Source organism: Phoenix dactylifera, chromosome 1 (genome assembly GCF_009389715.1).
Source record: "Phoenix dactylifera cultivar Barhee BC4 chromosome 1, palm_55x_up_171113_PBpolish2nd_filt_p, whole genome shotgun sequence".
Lineage (NCBI taxonomy): Eukaryota > Viridiplantae > Streptophyta > Magnoliopsida > Arecales > Arecaceae > Phoenix > Phoenix dactylifera.
The window spans coordinates 20,314,327-20,336,182 of NC_052392.1; the positions used below are offsets into that span (position 1 = coordinate 20,314,327).

Below are 21,856 nucleotides of genomic sequence, written 5' to 3' on the forward strand. Positions count from 1 at the left end.
AGAATCCAACTGCATGAGATGACCATGTAAGAGTGACTAGAAGGGTCACTTTGTGACCGTAGCTCAAACAAGAAAAAAGTTGCTGCTTGAGGTAGCTTAACATGTCCATGCTTATTGACTATTTAGCCACTTCTGGATGCACAGGACAATTTGTTAACACATATTAATGCAGTTGATAACTTGCGTAGGCGAAAAATATGAGAGGTTATGCTGGTGCGATAGGTGGACACATGAAACACTACAAAAGGAACACGACGAGTGATTGATGTAAAAATGTTGGTTTTCTCATCTATAAAATTAGGCCTGGCCATGTAATGCAACCTTGAGAAGGGTTTAAGGGGATTTGTGAGGAAGAAGCTCACTTCCCAATGCCTCAATTCTCAAAGATGTGTCATTAATGATGTCATTGCCAACAAATTGCTATTTTGTGATAAGCATAGATGTCCAGGCATAATGGTTTAAAGCCTCATCGAAAATAGCCATGAGTCCCGCTTCATGCTTAAAGTGCTAAACTGCTTCTCCCATTGTTTTCCTCGCTATAATCTTTCTGTTATTCTATACATACTCGAATTTTTTAATATTGAATTTTTGTAAATGCAAATTTTTTTATTAATCTAATTTTCAATTTCTAAGAGGGAGAGAAACTAAAGAAGTACACCATGCAAAGTGGGAGTATACTTATCAAGTTAAAGAAATGATAAATTCTTTAATCATGTGGTAGTTGAAAGCCATCAATGTGGTATAGTTATGCTCTGTTTTTTTTTCGTTCCGAAAAAAAAATTATGCTTCCATTTGCTTCTGCCAAAGCTCTTCGGCTATGCTTATTGTCGGTATTTGCCTTTAGTGGTGACTATGTTTTCCTGCCTCTTGATATTCGTCACCTCTGCTGTACTTGCAATAAAGGCTTATGGATATGCATATGTAATTTTCAGGATTCTGATGCCTCCATCCGGAAAAGAGCCCTTGAACTTGTTTTTCTCTTAGTCAATGACACCAATGTGAAGTCTTTGACAAAAGAACTTATTGATTACCTAGAAGTAAGTGATCAAGAATTCAAGGGAGATCTGACTGCCAAAATTTGCTCAATTGTTGAGAAGTAAGTGAAAATGTTCGCTAATTTCAACTTATGTGTAGTTAAATATCAATCAAAATGTTTCTTATACGATGTAAGTATGTCATGTAAATGCAGCTACTGACAATTTCTTTTAGGACAAGTGATTTAATTTTTTCTGATTCATTTTATTGGCTAAAATAGTGATAGATTTTATTTGTATGGCTTGGAAATTCCTGTTTTGCAGATCTAACCTTCAAAAAGTCAAAATAGCACATGTCCTTTTCCTAATTTTTAAAATTTGCTTGTGTACTCTCCCTACCCTGTTACATTAACTTTCATCATTCAGAGTTTTAGAGCAAGTTAAAACTTAAAAGGTGACTAAAATTGACATTTACTGTTTTATCCTTTAATATAAAATGTTTGAAAATTTTAAGAGGCATTTTGAAATTCTGTTAATAGTTTACATGCACTTCTTTTTTTTATTGGACAAATAAACAATTAAGCACCTTTTGTAGAGTTTATATGCCAAAATCCTCCAAAAATAGAATAGTAGGTTAATATAGTTATGGCAGGAGATGCCATCTAATCCTGGGGCATATATGCAAGTTTCAGATTCTGGAGGGACATGTATGCAAACTTCTGATTCTTCAAGGGGCGTATATGCAAGTAACAGATTTTTGCAGAGGGAATATTTGTTCATTCCACTTTGAGAAGCAAAAAGGCACTTTTTGATGTCTATACATGGATAAATTTAATGCAACCATCTTTTGGGAAAATCACACGCCATATAGATTGAGATCCATGTTGGAACAGTTCTGAATGCCGGTGTCGGGCTTGTCTATTGATGTGGATTGGAATTTATGAATTCGATGTAGAAATTGGCTGGGTTTGAGAGCCTTGATCACATTTCTTCAAAAACTAACATCTTTCTTTAGTTCCATAATGAGCAAGCAAAAGGCGAGGACATTCAGATCTTGTTGTTGAGGATCTGTGACTAACATTCTCACATCAACTGACTAAATCCGCAACTTTCATCAGAACTGCTAGAGTCTATGCTGACTAGACGTAAGGGATAATTGAGTAGGATAAAATTGGAAAGTCAAATTTTCTAATACCTTTCTTCCTTTGGATGTGGAAGAGACATGAATACCATGATAGCAATTTGTCGTTTTCTAATCTTTGCCCTATTTTATTTTCTTTTAGAGGATAAGCTATGTTATGCATCAGAAGGTTTAGTTCTTTTTGCCCATCTAACTTAGCAGCCATATGTCGGTCCCATGTTAGGATCGAAGAAGAAGAAGAAGCATATGGATCAAGGTATGCAATCTCAGTATCGGGTACTGCATTGGTACCTTATCGCTTTAGTTCGGTTCGGTACAGTATACCTCTATGCTAAAATAGCTTTTTTACCCATTTTTATAATTTTCATTTAGGTATGCCTCAGTACGGACTGGTACGTATCTTGGTATGCCTTGATACAGGTCGATTGCCTCGGCACGGGGCGGTATGCCTTGGTTTGAGGCGGTACGGGATTTGTACCGACTTGAAGGGGTGTTTCGTATTTGTACAATATGGTATGCCCCGTAACAGACCGTACATGGCGGTACGGCAGACCTTGATATGGATATTCCCAACCTTATGATGCACCTAAGAAGGCCGCAATAAAGAAAAAGTAGTGCAGCAAAACTAGGTGGATTGGAAAATATTGGAAATGATGAAAGAGAGATGGAAAAAAAAGAAGAAAAAGGAAAGAGAAGGAAGAAAAGAAGTAACCAGCTAGCCAATGACCCATCCAGCCATCTTTCCCCCTTTTAGCTGGAAGCTCCTAAACCTTTCCATTCATTTTATCATGTTTGTTTGCTGAAGCGAGGGTGAATACTACCTTTGGGGTTCAGTTTTTGAGCCTTGCAGTGTTTAAATGGAGGAAAGCACAAGGTAAAGGCATGCTTAGTGATAATGAAAATTCATTCGCCTTTCCTTTTTTGCCCTTCTATTTTTTCTTAATTTTCTATGATTTTGATTGATTATTAGCTGATTTCGCATCAGTAACCAGCAGTTTGTTCTGTTTTGTTGAATTTCAACCATGAGCCCAGAAATATATAAATCTAGACTTTTCTTCTTTTTTGTTTTGATCTGAAACATGGACCTAGACCAAAGCTTTGATGAGGGTCAATGTGAAGGTTTCTGCACATCTTGTCTTCTTACAATATATATTTATTTAACATATCTAAATGGCTTCCTTTTTGTTTTTTTCCTTTTCACTTATTTTACTATTTGCTCCTTTATATCTACTGCTAAAGAACAGTTTTTGAAGGGAAATTTTTAGAGTTTAATTATGATCACTCTGATGGGCATGGCAAGCCTCATCCTCTCAATATGCACTGCAAACTGTGAATGACTTAGTTATCATCCTCAAAGGGGATGCTTGAAATCTTCTAGCAATCACTCTTTAGAAAACCAAGTTAATGTGTGAGTATGTGCAATTGTGTATCAATAATCACAGTGGTAAGAAGGCCAAATACTGAGGATGCACAAGAATGATACACTTATTGTATGTCAATGGAATGCTGTTACATAGGAATATACAACAGATACAGATGAATTCATTATCACAAGTTACCAGAATATTGTAAATGCACCAACACAAATAATTCACTATAGCAATATTGGCAATAAAGCCAGAAGTTGAACTTGTGCATTTCTCTGATCTTATGGAGCAAGGGTGTTAAATCACAGTATCAGGCCTTGTCACGTTTTGGTTTTGGGGCGATATGGTACTGGGATGGGACAGTATGCACCAGGACATATTGAAACAACCAAGAACAATAAGAAGAAAAATTTAAAAAAAAATGCAATCTTGGTTCATCCTGATTCCTGACACCTGCATGGGATGGACCGAGTCATCCCAGTTCAAGAGAACTGGTGCCCCGTAGGTGTCTCGTGTCTTAGATCTCAGTTTCCTGTCAGAATGGTATGAAACTGAAGGTACCATATCGTTCTGGTGGGTCTTGAATCCTTCTTGCTGTGGAGGATTCTGTAATCAAATATTCAGCGATAAAAACATCTGTGGTATAATGGCTGACTGGACCATCTAACAAATTTTCACAAGCCACTAAAATTCTAGTACTCTGCACATGCTCTGCTTGTGTTTTATTAAAAAAATGGAGTGCTGCAGGGGACATGCTAGGCAAGAGTAACGGGAGAGTTAAGTTATTTTGTACTTCTCATAATGATGTGAGCCTGCAAGAGTACTTTCTTTTTTTCCTTTCTTCCATGTAATTGTTACCTGGGATTCTAGGGGCTTCACTCCTGGAGGCCAGCTTTCATGTAGAACTCCTAGAGTTTCCATTATATATAGTAAACGTGATATTTTCAATATTATAGATTGTGTGTAATTAAAGTATGCAACTTATGACCCAGTCAAGTGAGTTTCTACAGTTACAACTGTTGTAAATTAAATATATTTTTGCAGTATAAAGAAGGCTTAATGCTATGCAATGCAGAAGCATCTGAAGTATTTTTGCTTCCAATAAATCTTTAGAACAGTTTCCTTTTCATCTGAAACTTGATATTGGCATATATCAAAGGGAACAAAGGCTAAGTTTACATTGTTAACACTTCAGCAACTTTTAGTGAATTGAAATTCTTCTGATCAAGGACCAACTGCACATTCTCTCTTATGTTCTGCTATGCAATGATAAGACTTCTTTTGGTGAAATCTTTGTGTGGTTGCTGTTTACATATTTTGCGCATGGAGAAAGCTCGTGATTATGCTTACTGGATGAGAATGACAGTTGGCATAATTGTTCCACTGCAATGCTGACCTATGTCTGTATATATTTGCGAACAGCTTATAAAGTAAAGCTGGTTACTACAAATTAAAAATACTGTCTTTTTTGTTTTTTTTTTTGCCAGGTTTTCTCAAGAGAAGCTATGGTATATTGATCAGATGTTCAAGGTTTTATCTCTGGTAGGTTGAGTAGCTGGAGGGTGTTTCATGTTTTAAAGACACAAGATATTGACATACTGATTATTGATTTCTTATTTATTGCATTAAAATTATTGCAAATAATACATAGTTTGATGGTTCTTCCTACTGCATTATTCCGAAAGAAGTACACTAACTGTTTCCACATCTTCATATGATCTTTGCTGGTCTCGAAATTTTGAAACCAAAATGGCATGTGTCATATGGTTACATGGTTTTCATCTAAGCCAAAATATCGCTTTGCCTCAGTACCAAGTATTTGCTCAACTGTGTTGGTTTTTAATTGTTACGGCCACTATCACATGCCGTGCCATTTGAGTCAGCATACTTTGTGCCAACACTAAAATTTTTGCTTTCATCCTTGGCATGTTCATATGATTACTAAAGAATGGCACAGGTAGAATTATGTTTTCTACCAGCTTGAGTTTGCCCTTAAACCAAGCTATACATGCAAATGCTTGTTGTTGATGGCAAGCAAGCCTAATCTTCATTCAGTTGTTGTCAATAACCTGCTTAAGATTTGGGACTTCATAACCCATGCATTCATCCATGCAAGATGTTGCATATATGCAGTTATATAGATTTTCAATGTAGTAAACAGATTGACCCGAAAGTAATAACATAATGAAATATTAACGCACAATTAACTCTTTTTTATGCATTTGAGAGGAGGTGGTTGCTTTGAATTATCAAGCAATGTCTTTGTTGCTAATTTGAATTGTTATGCTATGAAATATTAGCCGTGTCATATTGCAGGGTGCAACTAATATATTGTTATTTTTTGTTTACTTAGTGGATCTCACCACTTACTAGCTGCACTAATTATAGCATTCATTGTCAATTGTCTAAAAAACATGCCAGTAGATGGAGCACTATTATCCGTTTTCAGATGACAAAAGATGCATCCCAAACTCATGGGCAGTAGATTGTTCCATACAAAGTTCGCCGTCTTGGTACTGGACCCCGTACCGGTGCCACATTAACATAGTGTCAGTACAGCATAGTACGAATTTTTTTGGCGTACCGAGTGTCGGTATGCCATCCGTACCGGTATGGTATGGTACATCCCGTACCACTCGGTTTGGTCCGGTACGGCATATCTTGGTTCTATATTTGTGGATACATTTTTGAAACTAAACACCTTTATTGCAAGTTACCATTTATGGAGTTTACCTACTTTCTTCTTCCCTGTTGTTTTTGTCGCATCTGAATTTACAGTTCTTTATTAACAAAAATTGATTTCTTGACTTGTATATGAATATTGATTTTGAATATGGTTCCAGCCCTGACTGGATAACATAGATCCCTGGAATTACATTCTGTTCTCAGTGGTTATTATTCCTTGTAGATGTAGGATCCTTGAGATGGCCTTATCGGTCATGTTTCTTAGCTCATGTCTCGTGCAACTAAGTGTACCTATCCTAGAAGTTTGTGTATTTGCAATTACGGATTCATGTGTTCTACTTTACGGATTCTCCCATATTGCTAAGGACGCTTGCTGCTAATGCATGCGGAATTGCAGTCACAATTTTGGGGCATTAATTTGACAACCCTATATCCATCATCAAGTTTGGTATGTAAGTTTCTCCACAGGTGCAACTTTTTAAATGTCTACAACTTGTATTCAGGAATTTCTGTTTCATTGTTGGCCACTCTGGCATCATTTACTCACCAATGGAATTCTGCTAGTACGTGCTGCCACCACTGGTTACTTAGTTGATAAATGTCAAAAGATCTTAAGATCTCATTTAGCGACTAGTTCATCTAATTCTGGAGATCCTAACTCTCTTCTCTTTTCCGTTTTTATAAAATATAATATGTCTGATTACTTTTTTTCAGGCTGGGAACTATGTAAAAGATGATGTGTGGCATGCCCTAATAGTCATGATAAGCAATGCACCTGACCTTCAAGGATACTCTGTAAGGTCATTATACAAGGCATTCCAAACTTCAAACGAACAGGTACAAAAGGCTACTTTCAGTGCTGATGCTAAGGGTACTTGCTATGTTGTGTTTGCCTTGCTTACTAGTCGCCTAACTTCATTGTGCAGGAGACTTTAGTGCGAGTAACAGTATGGTGCATTGGTGAATATGGCGAGATGCTGGTCAATAATGTTGGAGTGCTGGAAATGGAGGAACCAATGACAGTGAGTGCACTCTTACACTATTAGATTTATTTTCTAACCTACCAATGACAGTGAGTGTGCTCTTACACTATTAGATTTATTTTCTAACCTAGCTTTTCTTATATTAATTTAACATAATACATTTTCTAATAAGAAAAGACATAATATTGTTAAAAGTAAGGCTGTCAATAATGCTTTGTGTTCTAGAACCATTATTTGGCTATGCTGGTGTTACAAGTTAAACTGGCAGCTTCAAAGGGATATGTGTGTGTTTGTGTGTGATTTTTAAGGTATGCATTGTTAACCTAGGCTGTCTTTTGAAAGTTCAAGTAATTTTTTTGGAAATATAAACTAATTTTTTGTTAGTCCTAACATATTGTTTTAACCTTTCAATTTGCAACCTAACTTAAAAAATCTGCCATGTCTTAAATTTGATGCATTGTTGGAATGGTGATTATATGTACCTGTGCCAAGTCAATTATTAGAAAACATAGTCCCTGTCTTGATCTAAGTTTTGATGCTGTGATGATCACAATAGCGGGAAGAAGCGCTTTTAGTTTGTTGATCTTCTCATGGAAGTGAGCAAATGTAAAATTGATTTTTGAGTTCAAATATTTTGTCAAATCGACTCACTTTGCTAAATGATTTGGAGAATCAAGGGTATTTCTATGAATAACAAGGAATTATCCTTTAATTAGGATTTTCCATGTAGTATTGCCCCTTTATCTCCATGAGATCTAATATTAATTAGCGTTTTGTCCAAATTAAAAAAGCGAGCCTTGTGAACAATTCTGTTCAACTTTGCTTACTTATAGACCTTTTTTCATTCTTTAATCTGCTTGATTTGTTAGGTTCCATCTTCACTAATTCACATTAATTTGTTTTCTTTTTTCCCCTTCTTTCTCAATCAATCAATTGAATTTGTCACATCATATTGCATCATTGTTTTTATTGTTGTCGCGGTTTCAAATCGTCCGTCCCAACCCTTGGAATGATACCCATTCCTGGCATCTCGCAAGACACTCCACCAGGATTTCAGCATCCCAATTGGCATGCCCTGGGACATCCCCCATTGGAAGTGTTGGGACAGGACGGGAGGGCAGCATGCCCCATTCCATGGCCCCTTTTCTTGGGATTTTAAACCTTGGTTGTTGTTGTTGTGATCTTAAAACTTGCGAAATCTAGATTTTGTCTACAGGTTGGATTCGCAGCCAAACAGTTTGACTATCTCCATCCAAATTTGTTGACTCCTTAAAATTTTTAAGAATCACAGCATCTCGTTTAGTCACCATCCCCCATTAAGTTCACTGTTGTATTACTTGTACAGCATTACATACCACATGTTGTATCATGGAGTCATCGCTATCATATTTTTCAAGATTTATATATTTTGATTTTTGACATCATTGTATCAACCAGTATCAGTCTAATACCATAGAATACTCAACATCATGAGTGAAAACAAATTGATGTTGTTTACATGTATGTCCTTAAACCTAAAGGATGCATAATTCATTCACTAGGGATTTTGAACCCGTTTGCCCTGAATTGCATTCACTGATATAACAAGATATGTCAAATCATCTCAATTTGAAGAAGGATGAACGTGGAATCAAGGATAACTTAAAACTTTCATGGAGAGCACAAAGTGGTACATGAGATGTAGAAAAATTTTCTGGCCTGATCAATTACCTTTTGATCTTTTAGATATATGTTGGGCTGATTGATCTGGCTGCTTATTCTCTAATATTGTTATTGAAATATAATTTGGGTTTAATCCCTGCTCTTACATTTACTGATTTAATTTTTTTTAGAATGACATTATCATCTAATAGTTTGGTTCTCTAAGAAAAATATTGACTTTTTTTCAATATCACCATCTTTTTCTAAAATATTATCATTCTAATGCACTTGGGGAATGATTGTCTGTTTTATTGGTCGTCTTTGTGTTGGTTGGCTCTTTTCAGTTATGCTTGATGGAGATTTGTATTAGGATGTGGAATAAGGTTATGAATTTGTGCCTTACAATTGAGAGGCTTAATAAGAACCTTATATGCATGCATAAATGCATATAGGCACGCACGTATGCTTTTATGTAGATGTATGTGTACTTATCATCATATTCATGCATCTGAGTTTATTTATATCTTCTCTCTCCTGCATTTAGCTAATATTTGATTGTTATTGTTTAACTTGTTTCTGAGCCAATCCATATATCGACCATAACAAGATGAATATGTGATTTGACATGCTTTTTTGCATCCTTGCTATTACTTTTTTTCTCTTATAATGTTCTTTCAAAGTCTTTGATGCTATAGCCTTTTTCTTAATGGTTTGGACCTTACCTTTCAGACAAAGTCTTTTTTCTTTTTGCTTACCTTTATTTTCTCCAAGACTGTGGAACATTCTGATGTTATATTAGCTAAGTTAGTTTTGAAGTTCTAATGCGCTCCATTCGATACTTTCTCTCATGATTTTATTCTATCCCACGTTAAACTCAGACACATTATTCTTGGACATGGTCTCCTTTTTGTTCTCTTCTTGGTTCTAGTTTGTGTCCATAATTTCAAACCTATTAATCAGAATTTTTCCTGTCATCATCTTCAGTCTTTCCGTGCTGAGATATCATGATCATTTAAATATTCTACTTATGACATCTTGCACTCCTAAAAGCGGTTGAATGTTATATCCCTTTTGAGACATGCCTTTGCTCTGTTAAGTGCTGACACTTGCATGACAGGCAGAAATCTCTGTTGCAGGTAACAGAATCTGATGCTGTGGATGCTGTAGAGGTTGCCTTAAAATGTAATTCTTCAGACATCACAACTCGAGCAATGTCCTTGGTTGCTCTTTTGAAGCTCTCCTCACGTTTTCCTCCCACCTCGGAGTATGTTTTTAACTTGTTTAATTACATAAAATTGCTTTGGTGCTTTTTATCAGTTTCACTTTCATAAGTTTGACCTGCATTTCTGTGCACTTGATCGTCTTTAATTAGCACCATTCTAATGTATCTGATTAGTTTAACAGAATGTTCTGAAAGCTACATGTTAATTACTGTTCACATCTAAACTTGCATTGTCCTTGATAGGGTGTTTCATAACAAAAACTTCAACGCAGTTATTCTTGTCTTTTGCTTCTTCTTTTTCAACCTTCTAATTTGTATATATGTTTATGAATATGGATGCATATGTGCTAGGGCTGCAATTAGTTTTAAATCTAAGATCTGCGTCATTTTAGGTTGGCGAATCTTCTTTGTTGGCTTATCCGAATTTTTTCCAGTCTTGACATGTCTTAGTGTTGTTCTAAAAAATAATTCGCTTATGCTGCTTTTTGGGAAATAATGCACACCAAGTAGGTGGTAAAAGGTTGGAATGTTATGGTTATGATTTATCTTCTTTATCTGAACATTAGTTTTTTGCTTGAATCAGGATATTTTCTACTTTTATATGCTGTGCTTACATAATATCATCATCGTCATCGTCGTTGTTGCTGTTGATTCATTACTGTTTTTATCTGATCAGGAGGATAAGAGAGATAGTTATGCAGCATAAAGGAAATGTTGAACTAGAGTTACAGCAAAGATCAATTGAATTCAACTCGATCATCCAAAGACATCGGAATATTAAGTGAGTAACTGGTTCATAGTTGCTGTCAGTTTAGAATAACTATAATTCTTGAAAGTTGTGTTTGGGTTTATAATATTTACTTTTGAGTGTCATGGGCATATGTAGATCTTCTTTAGTTGAAAGGATGCCTGTTCTGGATGAGTCAGCTTTTATTGGAAAGAGAGTGGGCTCTTCACAAGCAACCCTTTCAGCAGATAAATCTAGCCGACCAACCTCTGGATCTCCAGGGGCCTCACTGAAGCTTCCAAACGGTGTAGCCAAACCACCACCAGCTCCCCTGGTGGATCTACTTGATTTAAGTTCAGATGATGTGCCAGCTTCTACTTCATCTACTACTGATTTTCTGCATGACCTGTTGGGTGGTGATTTGATGAGTCCATCATCATCAGGTTTTATTACTTTTTTCCTTTTTGATAATCTTTTTTCCTGCCAATTGATTTAACTGATGTATGTGGTCATTTGATTTTTCTCTGTGCATTTACTCAACTGTTCTTCTATTACACCTATGTTGCATTGTGATGCGTAGTAATTAATGTCTAGGCTAAAGTTTCCGCTATATTCTGGAATTCTAGTTTGAATGCTAAATAGCTACATGAGTGATTTGAGAAGCTGAACATGGGCTTGGACCAGGGTTTTGATACTGTCACTTGTGCAGAACTGCCTCTACCCCAAGGATGAACTTCTAGGACACAGAGAACACCCTTTAAAGCCAATCTTATTTTTGTCCTCATTGTCTGAATTACCTAATGAAGGAAGTGGTAAAGAAGCTTTCATTTTATTATCAAGATTGTGTTGAAATGACAGTATCTTATGGATTGAGTGATGATGGAGATGAATGACCCTTGCTTGCTAAGTTGCTATTGGAGGCATGGAAGTAATTGTTATTTGATGATACGATAAAAAAGTCTTCAGAGTGAAGGTTTATAAATCCATCATCATGAAATGGATGTTTACAATAGTGGCTTTTGAAAATCTTTGCCTAAAGATTTTTCTTCCATGTTGGTCCTGCATGGTAACCTATGATGAAGCCAGACAGCAGTTTGTTCTTTCTCCTTTTGTTTAGAGATAATAGAGGTGAAGTAATGACCTGCAGTTTAAAATAACATTATACACACATATTTCTTGAAATTTTAAACTTGAGGTCAATATTTCATCTATAGTATCTATAAACAGAGGTAGAAAGAACAAACTGCTGTTGTATATGTCAATTTAAACTGCATGTCATTATTTCACCTATACATGTAGAATCTTGTGCTCTTTAATCGTTGTCTGCTAACTTTTGAATTTGATCTTGATAATTGGAATATTATCAAATTGGAGCCATATCAATATGCTTGTTTTCTGTTGTATGTCACGGTGTAGCTCCATCAGGGGGGGGTGCAGGTACAGATATTCTGATGGATCTTTTATCAATTGGATCACCTTCTGCACCAACTGATGTATCAGTACCTAACATTATTTCCTCCAACCAAGGTAACTACTAGTTGTACTGAGGAGATTGTTGTCTCTTTGATCTACATCTTATTCTTAAATTCTCAAATATCATTCCTGGACATTATTGTAGGGAATGCAGGAGAGCTTGAAACTGCTCCTGCTTCAGTAATGGATTTTTTGGATGGCTTACCATCAAATTCATCTCTTCCAGGTAAGGTCTTTTGGTGCTAATGTTTTTAACATGGCAGAGTAATAAACAGTATAGTTACATTATTTTGCTATAAACAGGTGACAAGGATCCAATTTATCCATCTATCACAGCTTTTGAGAGTAGCACCTTGAAGATTTCATTCAGCTTCACAAAGCAGCCTGGAAAACCACAAGATACAGTGATCCAGGCTACATTTACAAATTTGTCATCTAATACTTACACAGATTTCATTTTTCAAGCAGCTGTTCCAAAGGTATTGTAATGTGTACTAGCTGAACCTTTTTCCCAAAGCATCATTAGTTTCTTATTAGCGCCCCACCCCCACCCACCCCCCACAAAAAAAAAGCTATATCTTGTCATGAGATGATATGCTAGTTATATTTTAGGCATATTATATACTTAACTGGTTTTTGCTATAAAAACAAGTTATCTACTGTACTGTGGAGTTTCTATGCCGTTAGTATACATGATACTCCATGGATGGTAGGCTGAAGAATGCAAATTGTGTTACAATAGCACTATTATGGAAAAAAAAAATCAAATTAGTTCCTCATGTGCAACTACTGTTGTTTGCTTATTCTGACATATGTGGTAACCCCAGTGCACATGTAGGTTACTGTTTTCTATGTGCTGATTTCTTTCCTTGTATAAGGCAAGCAGGTAATGGTTATTCATGTTGTGCTTGTTATGTCAAGTTTGTCTGGGAGGCTTCTTCTTCTTCTTCTTTTTCTTCTTACAATCTATGCGGTTCTAAAGAATTACTGGTCATATACTTTGTGAAAGAATCTTGATGCAAGTACATGCTGTCCAAGCCTAGGGAAACCCATCTAGAGGATTACCGTTCCTGAAACCCATCTAGAGAATTACTGTTCTTGAAACCCTTCTAGAGAATTATTGGTCATATACTTTGTGAAAGAACCTTGATGCAAGTACTTTATTCCAAACATGTCGTGAAAAGTCTTGTCTACTTATTAGAAGCATGCAACTTACTTTAATGGATTGATAATCTTATTATGTTTTTTGTTTAGCAAGTAATTTTCTTTATAGGGACAGCATTGGTTGAAGACTGATGGACAAGTAAAGACTAATGTTGCACAACCAGAGGGTGTCTCTTTCTTTCTCCATTCTCCAGATAACTGTTCTAATTTCTAAGACAAGGTTAATCATTTGGATTATGAGATGCTGAGGCAGTTTCCTTGTCACTTTGACCATAAAAAATGGCTTCCTTGATGTTGAAAAATCATAACCTTAACCTTTTGCTACGATCATCCATCGCCTTGATCTATGAGATATTCAAATTATGGGCAAGTATTATTTGATTCTGTTTTTCCCTACCTTTTGTTGAATTGAGATCACTATGATGAATACGATCAAGCCTTCATCTTTATTCCATATTGACATAGGGCAGAAATTTTCACTTTGTTGTTCTCCCATGCCTGCCCAATGGCTGAACTTGGATAGAGGGATGATCGATGATATGGTCGTTGTAATAGTGAATTTTTGATTTTGATCTATGATAAATATATGCATATTCATCTACAATCATGAACTGCACATGTTCCCAATTATAGTGAGTTCTACATGGTTCTGTTAGTGGGATGCACAGAGAGGTGTATAGTTCACACTACATGTAGGCGAAAATCACCTATATGGGCTTGTTATGCCTATCTTCTTTCTCATGCTTTTGATTGTTATTATGTTTATAAATTATAATGTCATTAATCCTTCAAGTTTTAATTGGCACCACCTTCATACGATCTCTGATTAACTGGTTAATAACCACTAAAGGGTTTGTGGATGCATAACCATGATATCTGTGACATATCCCATATATGGAAGGTATATGCTATTGGAATGTTATGTTGGTGGGTTAGTTGGAGTCTTGAGTTACCTTCATGTGAAGGACATGTAATCTGCTTATAAGGTAGTAAATATTTGGATGGGGAGATGAGCAACCTCCATCCCTCCTACTTTGCCTTTTCTTTGGCTTCTTTTCTCATCTCAGTTGGAAGCATCAATTCAGGTTTCTCAGTCATATATGGTAGACGGACAGGCAAACATATATATGAAATAAAGGTTTGTAGTATCATTGTGTACCACCCTGTATCGGGTATATTGACGCTGTATCGATACCAAAGCAGTACTCAGTACGGGGGACATATTGAGTGTCGGCACACCGAAACAACCCATACCGGGTGTACCAACACTATACCAACATGGTATTAGTATGTGGCCTGGTATTGAGATTGCAAACTTTACATGAAATAGATATACATCACTATATAAAACTGTTTTAAGAAGATCCTAGTTATCACTTTGTATATCTTCATATTCATTTTGAGTTTAAAGTCAAACATAAATAATACAAGGTTAACTTCATCTATAAATTTTTTTGAATTTATCCATGCATTCCATATGGTGTTGTGGTGCAAGCAGAATAACTGTAAAAAATCTCATGTAACCCTCTTTGGTGTCTATATTGTTTGAGGCCAAGGGTGCTTGGTTATGCTTGCTTCCTAAGTCGTTAGTTCTTTATTTCCATCATGATCATGTGCAGATACTGTTCAAGTATTTGAATGACCTCAAGGTCCTCAACCTTATTGTTGCCCTCATCTTTACGTGTAACAGAAGATCTTTATGAATAATGGGACCAGTATATGGTTGCTTCTTGTTTGAATGAGGTTAAACTGTGAAATGGAAATTTCTTTGCTCGCCAACTGGCCATATAGATTTCCTGGCAGTTCCCCTCTTGCCCATATATGCCTTCCCATGATTTCAGCATCAGTTTTAGAGGGCTAATGTCAGGTTGATATCCAGTTGTAATATCTGCTGAATCCTTCCATAGAGCGTTTTAAATTTTGAGTTCCGTTCTATAGTCAACTACTATTTGACAGGAAAAGGGTTGGGTGATGATGATGATGATTGCAGTAGATTATTGTATAGCAAGTAATGCCCTTTGTGGAATATAAAAAGTTATTGGTACTAACATCTGAAGCTGCAGTTTTAAAATGCATTGAGGATTACCAATTGCATAATGTTCCTGAAGATTTAGCTATGTTTTCATGTTTTCGTATGAATATGGATGACCATTTGAATTCTGTGATTGTCATGCATTACCCAACAGAACTAACAACATTTGGTCATATGTTTTGTTACTTTTGTATATGCCTGTGAATGGTGTGTTATTAATGTATATAAATTGCATTTCTTTCATGGATATTAATTTAAGTTCCAGTTGGACTTTTTTGTTTAAGCTCCCAACAAAAAATGTGCTAACAGATTCTTGGATGTGGATGGGCCTGTAGGATAAGATATTCAAGTTCTCAATTTTTTTCTATTGTAGTTTACAAGTTTTACTTGGAGAGAATAACACATTTCACTTATGATGCTTAAAATATCTGTTTTTCACAGTTCATCCAGTTGCATTTAGACCCAGCTAGCAGCAGTACTCTTCCAGCCAGTGGCAATGGGACAATTATGCAAACGCTTAGTGTCACTAATAGCCAGCAGGGGCAGGTATATAAGTTGAAATTTCCATACATCTTTCATATGTTTGTTGGGACACTGTTATCTCCAGGATATTCCAACATTTTTGTTTGCTTACATATACAGTTTATTTATATGCTTGATCATCCTTAAACAGTCAAGTTTAGCTTCAAAGTCAGCATTAGGACCATAATAAGGACAAGGGAAGGGGCATCAGATGATTTGGTAATTGGACCTAGAGAAAAATAGGAAAGAAGAGATGTGAGCTACATGTAGAAAAATTCAAGGAATAACAAACTTGAGAACGTTAATAATTAAACAAATTCTCCATATGCTAATAAATGTCTTTTCCCCATTCTATTGTAAATGGAATAAAATCAAAATCCCAAAGTTTGTGAATTGTTAAGTTTATTCAAACTTAAAATTTCACGTGAGTTTGTAGTTAAATGCATCAGTCAAGTTTAAAATCAAGTGATTATATATGAAATGTGTGATATTATTGTCAAGTTGACTTCACCAACACTATTAGATTATCGGTAATTTTGGAGAACTGGATGCCTTGTGGTGCAGCATTTATCTGCTGTGCATGCTTAATATGTGGGATTGCTGGAGATCTGTACATTTATGTATTCCTCTGTCATTCAAAATAGATGGAACGCCTGTATATTCACTTTTTATTACTTGATGAATTGAAGCATTGCCTGGCTGTTGGAAATTGCCGGGAGGCCATTTTGTCTGCTCTCAGAAGTGAATTCATTAAAAGATGGTATTATTTTCAATTATGGATATGAACAATGCAAAATTCTGTCCAACTCTTGGCACTTGAGTACATGGTGATATCTGATAGCTAAGGAATTATAGGAATTTGAGAGCATGGACTACATCAGGGCACCAAGTACTGATCAGAGCTGGACTGGCTGCTGAGGCCTTATTCACAACCATAGTGTGCATGAATGTGGGCTTTTGTGCATGTGGATGTGGGTGGATGCATCCATTAGTGTTCGTGTACATGCATTCATGTATCGATATCAGTGTTGATCTGGATTTGGTTGGAACCCCTACACATACAAAAGCAATTCTGATGGTGACTTTACTGGACTGACGGTAGTAGCAGGGGAGTGATGGTTAGGGCTTTGTTAGCTATGCTGTTTGAGTATCCTGGAATCTAGGTGGTGTTGATAGCAAAGCTCCTGAATTTCTTGCAGATTAGGAGGCTATCAGGTAAGCAGATGAATTAACCTTGTCAATATTGGGGTAAAGGTGATGCAGCTTGTTGCGTTACACAGTTAACTGGTACATGATGGGTAACTGGATTCTAATAAATGTGGGCTGACTCCACACCGTGCTCAAGAGGCAGCCTAGGCTTTTTTCAGTTTTTGGTAGAGGGGAGGTGAACACTGCAGATTAAACTATAAAGAAAGTACAATCCACTCCTTTAGCTGTCATAGAAAGAGATAAATCAATTTTTAACTCATTCATGGGCAGAGTCCTTTCGGCCAGCCAATCTGCTGGCTGTGCAGCAGGTGTGGCTTATCCTGGATGCCAGCGTCATTGTAGAGGCATCGTACTGCTTTAGTTCAGCATTTTGTTAAGGCATCAAGCAGCGGATTGGCTAGGAATTCAGGGAGCAGTGGGACTCTGCTTTGAGTAATTTAACTATCAAAACATTTTCATTTTGCACCTTGCGATGAAGTTGCAAAAAAAAAACCTTTTGAGCACTTTACTACAATATAATTAATTCATGGTGGATATTTCTGTAAGGCGCTTGTTTTGGGTTTACAAGTCACTGTAGACTATTGTGTTGGACGGTTGGACCTCTTCAAAATTTATCTCAACTTATTACGTTTGTCTCTTCTGCTATAACAGTTATTACCTGGAACATTTTAGATAGAATTTTGTTCGCAAAGCATTTTTTGTTATTACTCGACTGTTAACCTGAATATATCCTTGTTTAGTTTTTGCCTTCATATATATGTAATAAGCAACAGTCACTTGAGAGTTATTGGTGCATTTTCTGCTGTTTCAGAAACCCCTTGCCATGCGTATAAGGATGGTCTACAGAGTGAACAACGAGGATAAGACGGAACAAGGACAGATCAACAATTTTCCTCCTGGTTTATGACTTATGAGCCTGCCGTTTGGTGCCTAAGAGTTGTGCTAGATTTTTTTCTTTTATTTTCTATTTCATGGAGGGTTTTCTTCTTCTTTTTTTCCATTTTTTTTTTCTTGCTTTAGAGTATCTTTAGACAATCCAGGCATTTTTGATTGTTCACATATAATGTATAGAAATTGGCATTAATACAGCATTGGCAAGTTCTGGTACGAACTACGATTCCGGTTAGTGTACACCTTGCGGTTCCTTTATAGGGTCGCAGAACTGATTCTGATTCATTTTCCTGGGGAGGGAAGAAGTGGTTGTACGGATGAAATGTTCAATTTATACTTGGATATGTACCTGAATTTTTTCACCTCCTTTTCTCTCAGAAATTTAGGCGCCGTAAGTCCTTTTCTCTATGAGAGATTTGGGCGCGGTGAGTCAAATTATCTTTACTGCTGTGTAACTGACTTATAATCAAAAAGAGAGAGAGAGAAAGAAATCCACTGCGTTCAGTCTCAATCACGTGTCGCGCATACTTGTGCATGTTCTTGTTAATTGTGAGACCAGATCGATCCATCTCTTTAACTCTATAAATCAACGGTATGTATAGAACTTTGTACGAGGCAAAACTGCGAACCCACCGAGTTTGGACTTCTTGTCTTGCAATCACGGTGGTCCCGTGATTGGCGCGACGATATTGGACGGGGAAAGCTTATTGTTCCATTTCCGTGAAGTGTTAGGTGTCGACGGTTTTCCCGCAAAATAGCATTTTCGTGGGGCTTATGTTGTCGCTTCTATCGAGTTTTTGTTTTTGTTCGTTCTGTTTAGGAGAGGGTCATTAAGGAGGTGAATATTAAGCCGGCACGAGATCCTCCTACTTTAATACAAAATTTTTGGAAAATTCTGTTCATTAATTATCTCAAATTGTTTGGCCGAATCTTGTGAGGACTTGTTAGATTCATCATCAGACTACTTGAGTGGTTGGGTTGGGTCTGGTTGATTGTAAACTCTAACCCAATCCCTCATTTCCAATCCGACGCAATCTGGTCTCGAGTTGGGATCAACCCAAATCTTTTATAAGCTAAATTTGGGTTGGGTTAGGTTCGTTGTGTTAGATGGGTGGAGTCAGGTTGAGTTGGGTTGTGCTAATGCTAACTGAGTTAAATTAGGTTGAATAGAAAATTTAAGATAAAAAGTATGGGATATTTTGAATTAATATTTGTTAACTTGAGATTTTAAATATTCATAAATTTTAATAATACAATGACACATAATTTAATTAGATTAAAGATACAATATTTAAACATGTAAGTAACCTATATGAAATACAAATATGAATTATTTATTATTTATATATGGGAATGAGTTAGGTTTGTCGGATTGGGTTGAGTTGAGTTAGGTTGAATTTGAGTTAGGTTAGGGTCGGATTTCAGGTTGGATTAAAGGTCAACCCTCGTCCAAACCTAATTGAGGCTCGGTTGGATTTTTGAGTCCAGGCCCATATAAAAGCTCAACTCAACCCTACGTAACATGGAGGTTGGGCTGCCAGGTTGGTGTTGAGCCCAATTCAAATTACATCTCTAATTTTTGCACGTATAAGAAACTATGATGGTTATATGGAGACTCGGTCAACATAGCCATTGAATGAGTGCGCATGCATGGGCCGAATATATATTTTTGTCATGATTTATGCTTTTAATGAGACTAGCAATAGTAAACCTACACGGGGCATAAACTAATTCATAGCCGAAAAGAAGGGAGAATAGAACAAAATATAGGCTTTCAATCAAGGGAAAGATGTGCAAATATGAGGTATAGAGGCTATACGTTAGAATGAACTTTTGAGACTAATGGAACAAGTGGAATATCGAGGAAGGCAATTTCTACCAATAATACTTAAGGTTGTTTTTGGTAGAAGGAACAACTTTTAGAGGGTTATCCCCTTTACCGTGGATGGTATACTCCACGGAGTAAGCTACTTTTTGGTATTTGGTTAGAGAGATAAGTGGAGAAATTGCAGGTGCATTAGTTTTAACGATTATTTAGATTTTATTGCAAGGATAGAATAACCTTCATTTTTTGGTATATGTGAAGGGTGAATAGGGGCAAAATAAGAGGGATAAGGTCCTCTTACTCCATTAAATAATTCTACTCTCTCTGTTTCGCCGGAGTATAATTATCCGAATGAATGACCTTTTTCACTTAAGTCCATGTCATGTCCTTTGGCTGGATAACCCCCTATTCGAGAGCATAATCCTCCACTTATCCCCCTACCAAACGCCACCTAAAGGTACGCTGTTTGAATCACGTGTTAACATGCTATCATCTCGTAAGCTCGAGGATTTTCTTTGCAACTGGCTAGCACCCCGAAGCATTCTTTCCTTTGTACTGTTTATCCACTAACCTGCTGCATTTCCTTTCTTGCGCGGATATGTGAAGGTGTTTGGAATCCTGCTGGAGTTAAAAGAAAGAAACAACAACATCAACCCTCCCAAACCTAAATCTGTACAAGATTGGCTTTTGCCCTTATAGATTGCTTGAAAGGAACTGTAGAAAGCTGCCATCCCATCCTCGAGCTTCCTCAAGGTCAACTTTGACAGGTTTGTTTTGCATGGCGGCACGAGGGGAGGTACGAATTTTGTCATACGAGATTCGTACTCCAGGATGGTAGCAGCGGACGGCTGCCAACTATTCGACACTTTGATCTTTAGGGTGGAGTTGAGGGCTGCCTGGGCGGGCCTACGACATGCGAGGCGGGTGTTGCAGGCTAGTTCGGTCATCTTGGAGGGCGATTCGGTCACGGTGATCAGTTGCATTGAAGGAAGTCCGAAGGATATAAGCTCGGACCACCCTTTGCTCCGGAACATCCGGATGATGACAAGGAATGGGGAGCCTTTCAGGCCAAGCATGTATTTAGAGAGGCCAACGGAGCTGCCGACTGGGTGGAGTTGTTTTGGGTACTCCGTAAACTTGTCTTTTCTGATTTTATTGGGTGTATTCATACACGCATTGTATGATGAACCCACTAAAAATAAATAAATAAATAAATTAAAAAAAGAGCTGATTATCTATCTACAAGTTACTTATAAAATTTAAGAAAAATACTCCGCCCCAGTAATAACTTTTGACGCCTCTGCAGAAGGTATACGACTTGCACACCAAAGTTGACGAAAGCTAATCCTATAGAAGGATCAACTTGAATACCTTCCCAAACCGATTTTCAGAAACGAACTCAATGGACGCTGGAATTAAACCAGTCGTCCCAGCTTCTAATTTTTAATAGAAAAGCTCTCTTCTCAGCTCAATCAGACCAGCCTGTATTTAAGGCTACAAAAATTGAACAAATCTTGCTATTAAATATTTAAAAATCACACCTGAACGGCAGACCCCGCTCTCTGGGGGCAGATAAATATGTCTAGACCTGGCCCCATCAAAGTCCCTAAACTGTCCCCAACCTGTTTCCAATTTAAACTGTCTCCAACCTGTTTCCAATTTGAGCTGGTTCCTCGGATCATTTTTGAGCTGGTTCCTCATATAATTTGGTTTGGGACTCTCTGTTTCTGTCCAACCCAATCAGATGCACAAGCCACAACACTCCCAACACTTTGCCTATCTAAGTTTTGCTCGTTAGCTGAATCTCATTGCTGTGCAATCGAAACTGTCTTTTGCACCGGATTTGACTGTCCTAAGTTTAAGTTCCATGGAGCAAATCTTCTATTTGGACATGTAAAATTCTCTCGGCTCGAACTACTTTACAGGACTCACAGTGTGTTTTGTTATTGTGGTGATAGATGAGACTTGGAGGACGTACTTAATTTAATGCTGCACTATTG

The 21,856-nt window shown here is 36.9% G+C and overlaps 1 protein-coding gene across 2 annotated transcripts in view; it reads left to right on the top strand.

Moving 5' to 3' along the window:
• Positions 1-18,397, top strand: part of LOC103701594 (AP-1 complex subunit gamma-2-like) — a 38,033-nt gene extending 19,636 nt beyond the window's left edge. For both annotated transcript variants that reach the window (XM_008783716.3, XM_017841472.3), the window contains 12 exons: positions 933-1,096; positions 4,970-5,024; positions 6,882-7,004; positions 7,094-7,189; positions 9,928-10,055; positions 10,690-10,794; positions 10,900-11,183; positions 12,157-12,267; positions 12,359-12,439; positions 12,517-12,692; positions 15,851-15,955; positions 17,952-18,397. In XM_008783716.3, coding sequence (XP_008781938.1) covers positions 933-1,096; positions 4,970-5,024; positions 6,882-7,004; positions 7,094-7,189; positions 9,928-10,055; positions 10,690-10,794; positions 10,900-11,183; positions 12,157-12,267; positions 12,359-12,439; positions 12,517-12,692; positions 15,851-15,955; positions 17,952-18,047 — 1,524 coding nt within the window. In that variant the 3' untranslated portion in view covers positions 18,048-18,397. The remainder of the gene's footprint in view (positions 1-932; positions 1,097-4,969; positions 5,025-6,881; positions 7,005-7,093; positions 7,190-9,927; positions 10,056-10,689; positions 10,795-10,899; positions 11,184-12,156; positions 12,268-12,358; positions 12,440-12,516; positions 12,693-15,850; positions 15,956-17,951) is intronic.
• The last annotated feature ends 3,459 nt before the right edge of the window (positions 18,398-21,856 follow it).